This window comes from Hipposideros armiger, unplaced genomic scaffold (genome assembly GCF_001890085.2).
Source record: "Hipposideros armiger isolate ML-2016 unplaced genomic scaffold, ASM189008v1 scaffold_114, whole genome shotgun sequence".
Classification (NCBI taxonomy): Eukaryota; Metazoa; Chordata; class Mammalia; order Chiroptera; family Hipposideridae; genus Hipposideros; species Hipposideros armiger.
The window spans coordinates 1480670-1497459 of NW_017731464.1; the positions used below are offsets into that span (position 1 = coordinate 1480670).

Sequence of the window (16790 nt, forward strand, 5' to 3'; positions counted from 1 at the left end):
TCATTTCTCACAGGTTCCCAGGTGGTATGATGCTACCTTCAAGGGCCACACTTTGGAAACTAATGCACGAGAAGGTCCCATGAGAATGAGTGCATGTCCTTTAGGAAAGGAGCAGAGGGCTTGGAGGAAGGGCTCCGCTGACTTCTTCCATTAGGACATCGGCCTGGGGGTAGGGTCCAGTTGCTGCCATTTTATGAGAATCAAAGAGCTAAATGCTGAGGGCACATGAACAGGAAGTCTAGGGATGCAGGAGGCTAGCAGCTGGGTGCTAGATGTCTGGGAGGGCTGAGCCCAAATGCTCTAACACACACCCTATACCCTTGGCATCTGCTCCATCCTACAGCACCTTGCTTCCTCTGAGCTCCACAGTGCAGCCCAAATGCTGTCCCTAACCCTCCATGTGGCCTCAGTGGACTCAGAGGAAATGGCTTCTGCCCTGCTGGCATCAGAAGGGTTATGGGGTGTCCAGTCGCAATCCTGCGGCTGGGAAGGAGAGACAGCACTTCCCCATAAAGGAGAGGGGTGCAGGACAGACTCCTTGGCCTTAAGAAAACCAAGTGGCACGCCATGGCCATTGTACAGGAGGTGGCAGAAAGTGACCGTAGAAGAGGTGGGAAGGTCAAGGTGGGCAATGGGAGGACTCCCATCATGGGATGGAGGAAGCAGAGTCCAAGATTCTGGCTATCACCCAAGGGGCTAGTTTTAAGGGAGAAGGAGATCTAAGTTAGGGCAGAAGCTGTGGGCACTCACTGACTGCACAATGCCAGGTCTGGCTAACAGCAGGCAGCCACCAGCCTGGACAAGGTCGTTAGTCTTCAGACACAGAAGCACAGTGGGTTCAATCCTGGAGGACTTCCTGTAGGAAGTGGGTTTGGAACCTAATTCTTGGGGGCAGAAGAGGGCAGTGGGAGTCTCATGGCATGGAAAGGGGCAAGAGGAGAAATGCCACCACATCTCACCACCCCCACCTGGTGGTGGGAGTCTCCCAGGCATGGGGCTCCCCCTTGCATGCACCAGCCTGGCAGGGCTGGCCCTGAGCCCTAGCCCTCCTGCCCCTGGCAGGGCCCAGCGGCGTCTGTGCATTTAATGAAACCGTCTGGCTGTGATACCATCAGCTCCAAGCTCGGCAGAGAACCTCTCCCCGGTTCCAGTAAGGGAAAGAGGGAGCGTTCCGATAAATAAAACCATATTAGAGAGCCGGCGAAAAAGCCCCTTTTGTTCCCACCCCCTGGGCTCCCCAACGCTTTATTTTTATAAGCGCGCGAGCCCCAGACCGACCACGTTTACACAAAGATCACAATTGCACATTGTAGCGGCTGTGCACACTGTATTGGTGTTGGCAGCACCCCCCACGCTGGCCCCTAAGCAGGCAGACTCCTTCCAGCAGCCCCATCAGTGCAGGCAATGAGCTCAGCACAGGGGGACGGGGAGGGGGTGGCTTTCAAACAAAAATCACCCAGACCCACACACGTGCCCCACCCGCCCATGGGAGGAAAAAACACACAACAAAGGCATTGTAAAGAGCAGGCCTGGAGGCCTCGGGCCTCAGACACTGGGCTACTGTGTGCTGGGGCCTGGCCTCTCCCCGCACAGGGGCCAGCCCCTCCAAAAAAAAAAAGCAAGTCGGGGTGGGTGTTGCTGAGGCAAGGTGGTCAGGTGAAGGAAAGCCAGACAGACACACAGACACATCCCTCTTCCAAGAAAGCCAAGAGCAGGGAATAGCTGATCCCAAGGAGAGGTGGAAAGAAGGTGAGGGGCCAGCTCTTCCCTGTCCACCCCCACCCAGAGCTCTCCCCAGAGCCACGCCCACAGGAGGAGGCTGCATGGGCTCTCATGCCTCACCCTCCAAGCCATACAGAGCACCCCCGGAGCTGAGGTGAAATGTGACTGGATTGGAGCTCCCTGAGGACCACAAGCTACCCTGGGAAGCTCCAGCCGTGAACACAGACGGTTCTGCTGGACTCCATCACCATGAGGGGCACCAGGCAGGTGGTTCTTTTGCTGGCCCTGGAGTGTTGCACCCAAGCTCTGCTGCTCAGAACTTCCTGAAGCTCCAAGGAGGACATTTCTGCATTCACAATATACTACTAAGCTTTCCTCATGGGCCTTCTCACCAACCGGCTCAGACCACCAGAATAGGGGACAGGGCAGGCAGCACCATCCCACTTGTCAGAAGAGGGAGCTTTGCCCCAGGAAGACTAAGTCACTGGCCCATGCTCACATGTGGCCAGGACTAGATACTGTGACTCCTAGTCCAGTGCTCCTTCCGCCATGCCACGCTCCTAGGAAAAGGGTCCTTAAGAGACATCACTAGTAAGGTAATACAAATGAAAACTAGAACACAGCAATAGTTTTCTTATAAAATTAAGAAAAATTATTTAGAATTATAAAACCCAGTGTTGGCAAATATACGATGAAATAGGCACTCTCCTTTATTGCTGGATGCAATTCAGCAACCCTTCAAGAAAGCAATTGGGCAGTATGCCCGGGAAAACATAAAATTGTTTATACCCTATTTCCCATATTCTTGGGAATCATCCAAATTAACCAAAAAGCTGTATGTACAAAGATGTTCACTCTAGCGCTATTTGTAATCCATCCTTCATTCAGTATACAATTATTGACTGCCCAGCATGTGGTAGGTAAGCATGGTGCGAGGAATATAAAGATGAATGAGACCTGATCCAGGCTCTTAAGATCATAACTACTGGTTGGAAGTGGTAACCAAACAACAGTTACAAGGTAAGGTGATGTGCTAATTAATAGAGGCGTGAAGGGCCAGCTGAGTGGTGCATTGGTTAGGAGTTGGCATGGGACGCCAGCTCTGAGCAGCAGGACCCTGGTTCGGATCCACATGAGGGCCAGTGACGCTGCGCCCTCTACAGCTAAGATGGTGAACAACAGTTCAACCTGGAGCTGGGCTGCCGTCAGTCGCCGGCAATGGCGTAGGCTGCAGTGGGGCTGGCCGGCAGCTGGCGTGAGTTTTGTGATCTGCTGTGAGCCGCCGTGAGTGGCCGTCCAATGGCCAGTGAGCGATTGCCTCTCCCGGGAAGAGCACAATGATCATACCAACATGGGCCAGTGAGGCAATGTCCTCCACAACTAGACTGAAGAACAAAAGGACAGCAACTTGTCTGTTCCCCTTCCCGGATTCCCCAACTCTCTTCCCTTCCCCTAATTCCCCAATAAAATCTTTAAAAATATATATATAGTGGCGTGTATGAGGTGCTAGGGGTGGAGGGGGGTGTCCAATGGAACCTGGTGGCACCACGTCAGCCTTCCCAAAGGAGATCTCCGTCCTTGGGTCTCAAGAATGTGGAGGTAACCAAGGCAAACCAAAGAAAAGAGGGCGTCTAGGCACCCAGCACAGATGAGCAAAGGCACCAAAGAGCATGAGCGTTTAGGAAGCAGCAAGGAAGCACCCAGGGCAGTGGGGATAGAGGGAGGAGGCACGCAGATCATAAACGGCCCTGAATCGATGCTCAGCCATTTGGACTGAATCCTGCAGCTCAGCGATTCCCAAAAGGTGTTCTTTGAAATGTGAGTTCTCTGGGGAGCTAATGAGTGCTTAAACAATCAAACAGCTGCCTTTTTCTGCAGCCACCTCAGAGCCGCTCAATGCCACTGTGAGTTGTAAATCTCTAAGTACGTGGTGTTTCCCAGTCTCTCTTACTCAGGAACCCTTTGTAAGTGAAGCATTTCACAAGCCTCCAATGCACTTTGGAAAACAGCTCCTTAAGCTCAACAGGAATATTCCCCCCAACCAGAGCCAGCCTTAACAAAAAGCCGTGCTTCAAAAAAGGGGGTGGGCCCTGACTGGTGTCTAGACACAGGAAGTCCAACAGCAAGAATGTCCCAGCCCCACCCAGGACAGAGTCTGGATCTGGGGGAACACTAAAGCACCGGCCCCTGCAGAGGTCACCTCAGCTGTGGGGTTACCCACATGGTAGCCTGGCCTAGCAGCAATGCCCTGCAGGACCACCCAACTGGCACAGCTTTGCCCTTCCAAGAACCATGAGGTCAACAAAGAGGACTCAGGACCTTGTGCTTTCTTAACAGATACCCCACTTCTATAAATTAATAATGTGGCATCTGGTCTACTCACCATCGCTCATTCACTTAACCAGGTCAGGCTCCCTGAGCCCACTGACCTGTGAGACTCTTTCAAAGATAAGTCTCTGCATCTCTCCTCTGGAATGTGGTGACCTTACAACAGAGCTGCCCAAGGGTTGTTGGTGCTGGCAGCAGCTCTGTGAGCATAGATTATGATTCCCTCAAACCACAGCAGTGTTGGTTTCCAGCTGGGGGGGGGGGTAGCCAAACAGAATTCCCTGGGGGAGCAATTTGGCAAAGCAGACAGCTGCCTCCCAGTTCCCTTTGAGAAATATCAGCCTACGATGAAGAGCAACTTCAGGGAAGTGATGCCACCCATTCGGTATGGTGTGGAGGACATGTGATTTCTAAGTCCTCTTGAGTCATATCTTTTCCTTTCAAAGTAAACCAGTGCCTTCTCCAGATGCTCACCAAGCAGAGGCAACCCCAGCCCAATATCAAAGAGAAGTCGTTTGAAATTAGTATCATTTTATATTTCTTATGTTTAATCGCTACACAGGCCACACAGACGCATAACCACACACCCCTCCAGTGGTCCGGAGAGCTGTGCCGTACACTTGAACCCCACCCAAGGCGACATCCTCAGGCGGCTTGGACATCAATATCTCCACAAGACTCCCTTTCCTGACTGAGTTTAATATTATTCAACAAATGTTTCCTGGGCAATTCCTGAATGTTCCCCCCAAAACTCCCAGCCAGGGAGAAGGAAGCAGACACAGCCCCGGACTCTGGGCAGCCCTAAAGCCCACCCTGTAGAGGACAAGCAGAGAGCACAGCTCACAGCCATGGGAGCCCACCACTGTGAGGAAAGGCCCAGAGTGCCACAGGTCGGTGGAGTTGACCGAGCACTTCTGGAGGAAAGCCCTCTCTGCCCCAACCCCCAGGGGGAAGCTAGACCATGAGACTAGCGACAGACTCTGTGCTAAACCCTCCCCTGGCCCCAGACATTCTGGATTCACACATGAGTTTCCTCTGAGAAATGCCAGCCGGTGGCCATGCACAGCCTCCGGCCGCCAGCCGCCCCAGGGTCAGTTCCAGGGGAGAAATTGCTTTGGTTTAGGGTTTGGGAGTGAAAATAAACACTCTGGGTTTTATAGGTTCACCCGTGTTGGCTGCTGTTTTCCTTTCCAGCAGCTGCTCAATCAGGCCTTTCATTCAGAAGCCAGTGGCCTCTGAGGAAGCCCTGGGCAGTGCCCTCAACGCTCAAGGGATGTTTATTTGGGGGAGGGGGTGGGGTCAGGATGGAAAGTGTGACGTCTCTGCAGGCCAGCATCAGGCTGGAGCAGGCACAGTCCCCAGAGGTACACACTGCCTCCTAGCATGGGTTCCTTGGAGGAGTTCCCTCCCTGTGGGGTCACCCGCCAGCCTGGCCCACAGAGGCTCAGGGGCCTTCCACCCGGGCGCCACCTCACCACCCACCCCACACAAACACCCCGCCTGCACCCCCACTTCTCCCACCCTCTCCCAAAGGAAGAGGAAACAAGGTTGTGAATTAGTCCACTTCTTTTTCTCGAAGTCGTTCTAAGTGTCAGAAAGCCTGCTGGCAGTTTCCCAGGAAGTTGCAGCTGCAGATAGCAGCCCCGGGCCTGCCAATCCTTGCATGCTGGTTTCACATTCACTTTGCAGAGGGTGCTCTAAGGACCCTGCACCTAAACCACAGAGCATCCACCCTGCGCCTGGCTGCCCAGGGCTGGATAACAGGTCCCTGAGAGGAGGGAAGTGAGGGAAAGAATAGCTGCTGGGGAGGAGGAACCAGAGTGGTCCCCATGTGGGGAGAGGAAGGGGCTGGGGAGGAGGACAGGCAGATGGCTATAAGCTGCAGCCACATTCTGTGAACAGAGGTCACTCTCATAGAAGAACTCAGTTCTACTCAAGCATTTGGAGGGTGGTATATCTATCACCTGTCAGCTATTTTAAACTCAAACAATTGAGTTAAGCTGCGTCTGGGTTTCTTTATCTGTAAAATGTGAATGTTAAATCCCTACTTTATAGGAAAGCTGTAAGGGTTACGTGAAACGGTGTTAGTAAAGCACCTGGCCTCCTAGTGAGCACTCAGTAAGTGTTAGTTCTTTAGATATCAAGTGCTGCAGGTTCAAGGGTAAGATAAGAACAAGAGCCCTTCCTGGAGGAGCTCAATCATCGTGGGAAGCATGCGGCAGAGATAGATGGCAATTGATCTATGCAGTGGGTCAGGGCTCTGAGAGAGGTGCTGGCGAAGTGCCAGCCACGTGCTGAAGAAGAAGCAACGAACTCAGCTTGGAGGAGGGTCAGAGGGCATCTAGGTTGGGTCTTCAAGGATGAGTAGGAGTTCACTGGGTTAAAAACAGGAACGGGGGCCAGCCGAGTGGCACGTTGGTTAAGAGCTGGCTTGGGATGCCAGAGGGCCCCTGTTCGGATCCCACATATGAGGGCCAGTGACACTGCCCTCTACAGCTAAGATGCTGAACAACAGCTCAACCTGGGAGCTGGGCTGCTGTGAGTCGCCGGCGACGGCGTAGGCTGCAGCCCCTGCTGCAGTGGGTGGCCATGGGCTACTGTGTGTAGCCAGCAGCCAGCGTGAGCGGCCAGCAGCCGCAGTGAGTGGCTGTCCAGAAGCCGGCGACTGATCTGCCTCGCCCGGGAAGAGCACAATGATGGTGCCAACTTGGGCCAGTGAAGCAACGTCCTCTACAACTAGACTGAAGAACAAAACGACAGCAACTTGTCTGTTCCCCTTCCCCCAATTCCCCAGCGCTGTTCCCATCCCCCCAATTCCCCAATAAAAATCTTTAAAAAAACAAAAAACAAAACAGGGAGGGAAGGCATTGTAGGCAGAGAGAATATGGAAGAGCTCAACAAATATTGACAAAAGTTGGTGGGGCCAGAGCTAGTGGATAGAGGGGAATTAGGGAAGGATGACGCTGGCAAGGTCCACGGGGGGTCAGGTCACAAAGGAGATGTCTGCCGGGCTGAAGAGCTGGGGATTTATCAGTCAGTGTCTACATCTGAAATGAGAAGAGTGACGTGACCAGATCTGTCTGGGGCAGTGTGGGAGACAGTAGGGAGGCCAGGAGATGACCAGAGTGTCCAGATACGAAGGGGCCAAGCGAGTTCTCAATGACACCGCCAAGAGAGACTCAGGAGCCAGAATCAACAGGACTGGGTGACTGATGGTTTCCAACCTGATGGGCAATAGCACATGCGGATAGGACACCAGGACCAAGGTGGGAAATGCAAAGCAAGCCTGGTGTGTGTGTGTGGGGGGGGGGACTTGGGGGGTAAGGGAGGTCACAAGGAGTTCAGTTTGGACAGAATGAACTGAGGTATCTCTGAGGCATCCAGGGGGAGATACCTAAGATGTGGCTGGACATAAGGGGCTCCTAGGAACTAAAGATCTAGAAGCTTCCTTAACATGAGTGGTCACTGAAGCTAGGGGGAGGACCCCAGTACCCAGAGAAGAGGACACAGAGAGACTCTTAGGAACATTAGGCTTAGAGGGCAGTGAAGCACCTGAATAGGAGCAGGCAGAACAGTAGCAGGCTGCAGGAGATCCAGGAGAGAGGGTGTCCTGGGGGCCAAAGCCAGAGGGGTTTTCAGGAGGAGGGGGTGGTCAGTAAAGCCAAACCCTACAGAAGGGTCAAGCAAGCCACCTGACAACGAGGAAGCTACAGTGACCACGGCAACAACAGTCACCTCCACAAACAGCCCCGCACCTGCAGGGGAAGCCCTGGGCTGTGTTCCCTGTGGTCCAAAGACCCAGTGGCTCAGTTCCCAGCTCTCAGTCCCTGGTCCCTGGCTTTCCTCCCTTCTCCTACCTACCAGAAAAAGAGTCCTTGTCCATCGCAGGCAGGTCCCGAGCCTGGTACATGTAGCAGCGTAGATGGTAGCGGTTCCCGTCTGTACCAAGTAAAAAAAAAGATGCCAAGTGATGGGCTGGGGTTGGCTAAGAGCTGGAGCTAGAGGGGAGTATGGAGTCTGTCCCTAGGGAGGGCAGAAGACAGAGGGCTGAACAATAGAAATAACACATGTCACACTCAGCAGGAATGAGCCACTCACAGGGTCACAACAGACCAAAGCTCAAAGGTGGACACCTGAGTGATGTGTCCTTGAGCCTGGCGAGAGCTGGGGAAGTGTAGGGGGGGTTGGGGAGGAGGAGAAGGAGAGGCCAAATAGATGATGGGGGAAGCCAGCATGCACAAGGCCTTGAATGCACAATTTGAAGCTTAGGGTTCACACATGCAACACACATAGTCAGGCATGTACATGCACACACACGCATGTACACACACACACACACACACAGCAAAAGACACTGACTCACCAAAAAGCACACACGCTCAGTTCTTCACAGCCCCACATATACACCTGATCATACAGCCCCATACAAACAGAAGCAGAAGGTTACACACCTGTCCATATCACCCTATAGACACCTCCCAGCATCACTTACAGTCGAAGATGCAGGAAATTGTGGGTCTGTTCACACCAAAGCTCAGGGTGGAAATGGAGGTAGAATCTTCGCTCTTGTCATCCACCACGCCGCCCTAGAGACACAGATCTGGTCAGGGCAGATTCTGACCCTGAGCCTGGGGCTGGCAGGGAGACGGGTCCCTGGGTTAGGAGACCTCTAGACAATGCTCCTCGGCTGCTGCGAGCTGGGCCATCAGCCTCTAATATCACTCTAGGGTAGCACATCCTCTCCTGCAGTCCACAGACGCCAATGCCAAGTAAAAAGGGAAACTCTCCTCCCTCGCTAGTGGAGTCCAGACCAACATGGAAGTTTGACTTGTTCCAGCCCAACAGGTTGGGGTTTGATAGAAGGAAGGACTTTAAGGATCTCCGGGGGAAATCCAATGGTGATCTACCCATTGGGAGAGTTAAGAGGAGCCAAAGTCTGGAGGGCCCAGTCTAGCATCTCTGTCCATCCCTGTGTGTGTGGAGCCAGTGCTAGTGCCAGGGATACACAGGCACCGAGCTGGGTCGCCAGGCTCAGGCTGAGGCCAGGGTCAGGGACGGAAGCAGGAGGCGAGGTGGGTCTACACTCAGGCTCAGGCGCCAGTCTGTCAGATCACCGTGCACAAAGCTAGACGGCCACTCCCCTCCGCTTTCCTTATTAGCACTGGGCTCTAACAACTGGGCTGTAAACCATCTCCCCTGGACCAGGTGGCCACCTTCCTGGTGCACTGATCCCCCCACTGCCACCTCTGCCACGCTGCAACCCTTCATTGGGGTCCTGTATGGTTTGGAGGCTTGGAGACCCAGTAGAGACCCAGCAGGGACCACAGCCCACACAAACTTAGGAAACGCTCCAGTCACACCGCAGCCCCACCTCCCAGGCTTGGCTTTCTGTAACCTCAGACCCATCAGCCTCTCACCCCAGGAATTCCGTAGATGGGCTGGGGGAGCTGGGCAGCACTTCCACGCTGTCCACGCCCTCTGCTGCACTCAGATGTCTCTAAGTCCCTGTCCCCTTTTCCCACATAGGGCCCTGCCCCATTCCCCAGCCCAGTCCCTCTTCCCAACACACAAGTACACACACCCTAGAAAAAAACCCTGGCCTCCTTTGTAAGGCCTGTTCATCCGGCCTAGGCCCCCCCACAACGGCCACTTCCCAGGGCCTTTCTGCCGGGCTGCCCGGACCCCACCTGACTGCAGCCATTTCCCGGGAATCTCGGCCTCTCTCAGGACCCTGACGCTACACATTCCCCCAGTGCCTCCAAATCCAACGTGCATGGCCACTTCTGAGCCCCGCCTCTCCAAACCATGCCCGCCCTCAGGACCTAGCCCCAGACCCCTGTCCAAGAAGCCTCCCCAGATGTCGATATGCCCCCCACTTCTGATATGCCCGCACCCAGAGCCAGGACCAGTGTCATTACTCGGTCACCACTTGGATCCCCGCCCAAATCCTTCGGTGACTCTCACTACCCTAAGGGTCCTGGTCAGACCCTCGGTGACCTGCCCCACCTTCCCCACTCGACACTAGGGCTTACTTCCCTCAAACCCAGGCCTCGGCTTCGGGCAGGCCATGCTCCTCAAAGCTGTCCCAGAGTCACACCTGCTCCCATCGCAAGCTCATGCTGTCCCTTAGCCAGAAGTGCCATCGACTGTCTCAGTCCTTTCCTGGTCACTGTGAGTCAACAAAGAAATGTATGCTAAAGGTAAGCCAGTCTTCTTCTGCTCCATCCCCACAAAAGGACCCATAAAACACACATGCAGGAAACACATGTGCATCTGTTCTCCCAGGGGACTCACCAGGGTTCTACTATAACTTAGTTGTCTCTGGCTCCCATGACAGGACACCCCACTCCATGACAGAAAGAAGCACTGACCCCCTTCCTTTGGCCACAACTTCAACACAAGCTCTAGAACCAGATTACTTGGGCTCCAACTCTGGCCCTGCCATTTTCTGGCTGTGTGATTTTGGGCAGGTTCCTTAACCTCTCTGAGCCAGGCTCTATAAATTTGGGATAATTCTATAGTATCTACCTCAGAGAGTTGCTGTGATTATTAAGGAGATAAATTACATGTTGTTTTTAACACACCACCCGGTACATAATAAATGCTCAATAAATGTTTGTTATGAATGATCTTACGAGAGAAATAAGGCACAGGCAGAGCAGGGGGAAGTAAGCCATAAACTATGAAGTTAGCAATTGTGCTCAGGGGAGGTATTCATACATTTGTTCAAAATTATTCCAGGAGCTGGAAAAGCGGACATTTCAGGAGCCACAGCCCTGGGCAGAAATCAAAATCAATCAATCAAGTAATCAGTCTCTCAAAACACACACACACACACACACACACACACATACACACACACATGCACGCAGGATAACAGGGAGGGGCGTCATGCTGCAGACAGGGAAGGCTACTACAGACAGAACCCACAGCCACCGTGCCTGAATCCTCCCTCTCAGGCAGGTGTGGACCCCCGGCGTCCTGGGTTCCCACCAGGAAAGGCATTTGGCATGGCTGTGTTGCATTGGCATCCCGCCAGAGCACGCACCAAGTCCAGCAGCTAATAGCTCCCAGTTTCGGGGTCTGAGAAGCTGCACATAGGGCTGGACCTGGGGGGCCCAGCAGGCCACCCCAGGCGTGAGGGGCAGGCACGCCAAGGAAAGCAGATCGGGACGCTGGAAATGGCTTGGCCAGCCCCCGCGTGCAACAACGCATAGCGCAGGCAGCTCAGTGCACTTGGTGAGGGTGAGAAGGGTCAGCTGGGGGCGGGGGAGGTCCGGACTCCTCAGCCCTTTCACCTCCGCCTGGCAACACACATGTGCCTCCCCCACCACCACACACACACACACACACACACACACACACACACACACACAGAGGTAGGGTGCTGGGACAGCACAGGAGCCTCTGCCCCCCACAGGCCCCAGAACTCCTTCTCTCCCTCCGGGTGCCTATAGGGACCTCCCTGCTTGCGGATCACTGCCAGTGCACATCTCCACTCACCTCACACCTCCTCTAGAGGGCCTCCCCTAGCCGCCTCCCATCAGCACCACTCCCACCAAAGGCCTCTGCCTGGGGCTTTGGCAGCACTTTCTGGGTCTCTATCCAAAGGCAGGGCTGCTGCCTGTGATTAGGAAAGGTGTCCCCCTCCTTGGGATTTCCACAAAGGCCGGAGCCAGATATCTCCAGCCTAGCTCTGTGCCTGGCCCACGGCAGGCCCTGGTACTGAGAATAACCATCCTGCAGAGGGAGGAGCCAGCATTCCCTCCAGCAATGCCCCTCACATGGCCAGGGCTCCTTCACCTGTCCTACCTCCAGGGGAGGGTCCCGCAGCCTCCCCCCACCCCACTGCTCCACAGGCCCTCTGCCATCCCACCCCCAAGTGCCGCCCAAGTGTGGACCTGCCTCCTCCTTTCTTTCTCCCTCTAGCTCACAGAGACCAACAGAGTCTTCGGGAAGCAGAGCTGGGCTGAGGGACGCCCACTAACCAGGGTCCTGCAGCTGCCCTGGTTTCCACCAGGAGCAGAATTCCGCCCTCACAGCAGCTGGACATCTTTATAGCCTCTGATCCTCCTAGGGCAGCGGTTCTCAACCTTTCACAGGGGTCGCCTAAGACCATCGGAAAACACATATTTTCGATGGTCTTAGGAACCGAGACACCGCTCCTCTATCCGTCTCCAGGCCCACATGCAGATACGCCCACATCCAAGTTCCCGGCGACCCCTGTGAAAGGGTCATTCGACCCCCAAAGGGGTCGCGACCCACAGGTTGAGAACTGCTGTCCTAGGGGGACGTGAGCTCTCCACACAGTCCATTCAGATGCTGGGGTGCGGGGGAGGGCAGGTCTCCCTCCCAGCCTAGCCATGGACTCTGAATTGAATCTCCAACGGTCAGGACACTGCCAAACACCCACACCCCTGCTGGCTTCCATGTTCAAACCTGATGGAACCCTTTGGGGTCCCCCTTCTTGCTTCCACGCCTCTTACACACGTAGGTCTCTCTGTCCCATGCTTCCCCTGGCTCTTTTCTCAGGCGTCCAGTCTCGTTTTCAAGGTCACTCTACAAGGATGAGTTAGGCATCCTTCCCATGGGCTCCGACAGTGCCTGAATTTCCCCTCACTGCACCTACCACCCCCCCATTGTAGATACCTGTTTACCTATCTGCCCTTCCCACCCAGAGCTCTGTGAGGGTTTCACACCTCACACAGAGCAGGTGCTCAATAAATAATTGGAGAATGAGTGAAAGAATGAAGGAACAAACGAGCTCATGCCTCAAGTGAGAACGACAGTATAAACTCTGGGGACAGCTGATGACAAAGGCCAGCCCATTATCCGGATCAGAGGATCAGTCTATTATGAACACAGATCACCCACTGTAACGCTTTCTTCACTTGGAAGTACACGGTAGTTTTCACGTGTGGATGTGCAAGGCTCCCACTCTGGGAATCCTCTCAAGCAAACAATGAAGCCTCGTGAAAACCTGATTCCAGAACTTCTGGAAAGCATCTCCCTCCTGTCAGTCCCTCCCTGTGACATTCCACCCATGTTTATTGAACACCTACTTTGTGCCAGATCTTTCCCACATTCAAGTTGGAAAATGAGTGTTACTGCTCATGGAGACATGAAATGTCAACTCCCTAGAGAGGCCTTCCCTGACCAACTGTCAAAATCACATTCAAATACACACCCTCACATCCCCCCACATGTTCATGCACCCCACCCCAATGCACATTCACATCCTAACCCCACAAGCATCACACACACACATCCTGCCCCACCCCCACACACCCCGACATATTATACACACTTTCACACGCACCCCACAGTGTCGCACTCTACCCTCTTATGTGGCTTTATTTTCATCATGGCACTTGTTACCCCAGACACTTGATATATTAACGTTTTTGTTGATTGCCTACCTCACCCCTAGCACGCGGGCTCCATGAGGTCACTGCTGTGTCCCCAGAACCTACTACAGTGCCTGGCACAGGGAGGCCCTCGCTAAAACTTACTGAGTCAATGAATACAGTCCAAGTCAAGCTCCTTCTCTCTGTAAGTGCCTCTCTCGTCACACAATCACCCTTTTTCTAGAGGTAATCGTTTGGGGATAAAGGAACTTTCTGCGGGCTAAGCCTGACTTGAGGGAAGGATCCCAAAAAAGCAATGATGCAAACAGAGGAGAGAGGAGGATACAAGGGAAGACGCAGCGTGACGGACATGGGTTTGCCGCCTTTAACATTCACGCGCCCAACCACATGGCACTTAACATGCCCAGTGACTCTCCTAAGAGCGAAGAACAAGGAGCTGGATCCTAACAACACCTTACAGCCAGGGACTGTTACTACCGTCCATTTAGAGATAGGGAAACTACAGCACACAAAGGCAAAGCAACTGACGTACTGCATCAAAACAGCAACCTGCAGATATCTAAACTTGCAACGGGCAGCACCATTTCATTTCATGAAAATCAAGGTGACCCATTCATTTTACAGACCCTGAAGCTCCGACGTCGAGAATATCCCAGGGTGCCATTCCCTGGGCATCCGACTCCATGTCGGACACCAGGAAGCAGGAAGGGACAGGAACTTGCCTGGAACTCACAGTGTGGGTCAGGGAAGGGCAGCTGGGTTGCCACGGGGCAGCTCGGTTCCTAAAACTCAGGCTCCTCGTTATACAATGGGAATCATGGTAACATCTACTGCATGGGACCATTAAAAATGCAGGGATTTTCATCCTTGGAACTATTGACATTTTGGGCCAGGTAATTCTTTGCTGTGGGGCTGTCCTGTGTATTGTTGGATGTTTAGCAGCATCCAGGGCCTCTACCCACTAGATGCCCATAGCACCTCCCACCCCTCTGTTGTGACCACCAAAGACATCACCAGACATTGTCTTCTGCAGGGTTTTCTGCAGGGTTGGGTGGGGGATAGAAATTGCCCTAGGTTGAGAACCGCCGATGAAAATTCAATAAAATGCACCCACTGCCCTTGGCAGGTAGGTACCTGGCACTCAGTAAATGCTAAGGTGTCAGTTTAACTCTTTCATTTCTCCAGTCTCATGTTAATATCCTCTCCGCCTTGTTCCCTGCCCTTCAGCTTTCTGTAAATTTGGCATCTATCCCCTTCCCTCTTCCACAGGACCTTTGCGTGGGCTGTTCTCTCCATCTGGAATGTCTTCCCCAATGAGCTCACCTGAGCTCTTCCCTTCAGCTTAATTACTGAGGCTTACACAACTCATTGACCGCCTTGCCTGCATGACTGGCCCCTGCCCAGCCTCTCCTAGCTTTTCTCCTACGTCCATCTCTCCACGTGTGTAGGCAAGGCATGCACACTCCTGTATCCCCTGCACCCAGCCCAGTGTCTAGCATTCAGTAGGTCTCCATTGAAAACTTATCCTATGAATAACCACCATTCCCACCCTCAGCCAGGTGTGCAGCACTCACTCAGGCCTAAGGTCCCAGGGGACGGGACAGGAAAGTATGCATCAGACAGCAGCGACTCCCACCCTCAGGAGGCTGAGGGTCTGACTACAGAAAGCACAAGAGATGTAAACCCACTGCACCCCAGGGGGGGCTATCTGCGGGGTGACATGGGATGGGGCGGGCCCTGAAAGGCACCCTTCAGGAAGACTTCCTGGAGGAGGGGCAAGAGGAAGGGTGCTGGAACGGGGGACGCGGCGGCATGCTGGAGGCTTGCCCTCGAGCTTAGGGGAAAGGCTTGGCTAAAGGGGCAAGTCAGGAAGAGGGGGCGGCTAGGCCGGCAGAGGGAGGGCTGGTTTCCTTCTGCTCTCGCTCGGAGCCCAGGGCACAGCCAGGCTGCAGGGGGGGCTGGTGCTCTGGTTCCTCCCCACCCCCCCTTCACTCCCACTCCACAGGCACACTCTTCCCCAACCCCAGGGCCAGGCCCAGGGCATTGGGTTTCCCACAGTCACATTCCTGCCTCCATAGCTCATGTCAATGAGACTCCCAGGCTGGGGCTGGCAGCCACGCGGTCTGCGGCCACGCACTCCATCTCGGGGCTAGCTGTGTAAAGGATCCTGCTGCTCGCCCAGGGGACTGGGTAGCCTCCAACTGCTGCTGCCCAGCTGGCAGCCATGGCTCCCTGGGGGGGGCCTGAGCTTAGCGGCGTGAGGAACTCTCTCTTTCCCAGATGCTGCGGGGCTTCCCCAGGGGTCCCCAGAGCTCGCAGCCAAGCCCACCTTAGTCTGCTGAGCGCTGATGCCCCTAAGACCTCAGAGTGGCCACCACATTGGGAAGAAAAAGATAGGGAGGTTCTGGGAAAACAAGCAGTCTATAAAAGGGACTCCTTGACCCGCCTAAATTGGACCCAAGACCAGCACAAGACCACTAGCGTGTCTGAGATTCCTTCTGCGCCACAGGTTGTCTATCACACACACACACACACACACACACACACACACACACACACACACACACACCTCCTCCTCCTCCCGCTGGTAATGGCACATCGCCCCACATGGGGCCTCGAGGTCTGGATCAGGATTCTATAAAGTGGAGGCAGAAGGGTGACAGAGAGGCAAGAGCAGAGGTGGATGCAGCAAAAGGACACAGGCTGAGCAGGCGGGGGACAGAGCCACAGCAGCCACACCCGTGGTGGTCAGAAAGGAGACAACAGGGCCTCCAAGGTACCCTGGGGGCCCATCAGGGCAGTCCCTTCCCCAGCAGGGTCAAGCGGATGAGTGTGGGAGGCCGACTGCCCTCCTCACCTGACAAGGAGAACTCAATTCCTATGCATGATGGACCCAAAGAGCACAGGGGATAGAGCTGTTGAGAAGGGAGCTACTATCGAAGGACCTCCACCCCTTTACCTGTGTAAACAGGATTGGGGACCCGCCCCGGGCCCCTGCTAGGAGCAGCAGGTGCTGGGGCCAACTCCTATGGCCCATGAGAACAGATCATTAAATTTTCAGCTATTTTGCAAGACGGTTTTCAAACACAGCCATTTGAAAAAATTAAATCATATAAATTTACAAGTACAGAAATTAATTTTTTTTAAAAAGGTGATAAATACTCAAACACATCACTTCCTAATTATTTTACTACCTTTTACAGTTATCCTGCTCCTGAGGTTATTTATGTATAGTGTATTGGTGGGGTAGAAATCCTACAGTACAATGTGCCACTGCCAATCTCTTCCCATCTCCACGTTCAGTGATGTCACATTGCTGCCTTGAATCAGCCATCACAGAGACATTTACACCATAGAAATCAGCAAATGCTA

General features: G+C 53.9%; 1 protein-coding gene across 21 annotated transcripts in view; it reads right to left on the minus strand.

The window, feature by feature from the left end:
- The window catches only part of DYSF (dysferlin), a 208338-nt gene that overhangs the window by 73477 nt on the left and 118071 nt on the right, over window positions 1-16790 (minus strand). For all 21 annotated transcript variants that reach the window (XM_019647673.1, XM_019647669.1, XM_019647671.1 and 18 more), the window contains 2 exons: window positions 8543-8636; window positions 7912-7989 (listed from right to left, as the gene is read on the minus strand). In XM_019647673.1, coding sequence (XP_019503218.1) covers window positions 7912-7989; window positions 8543-8636 — 172 coding nt within the window. The remainder of the gene's footprint in view (window positions 1-7911; window positions 7990-8542; window positions 8637-16790) is intronic.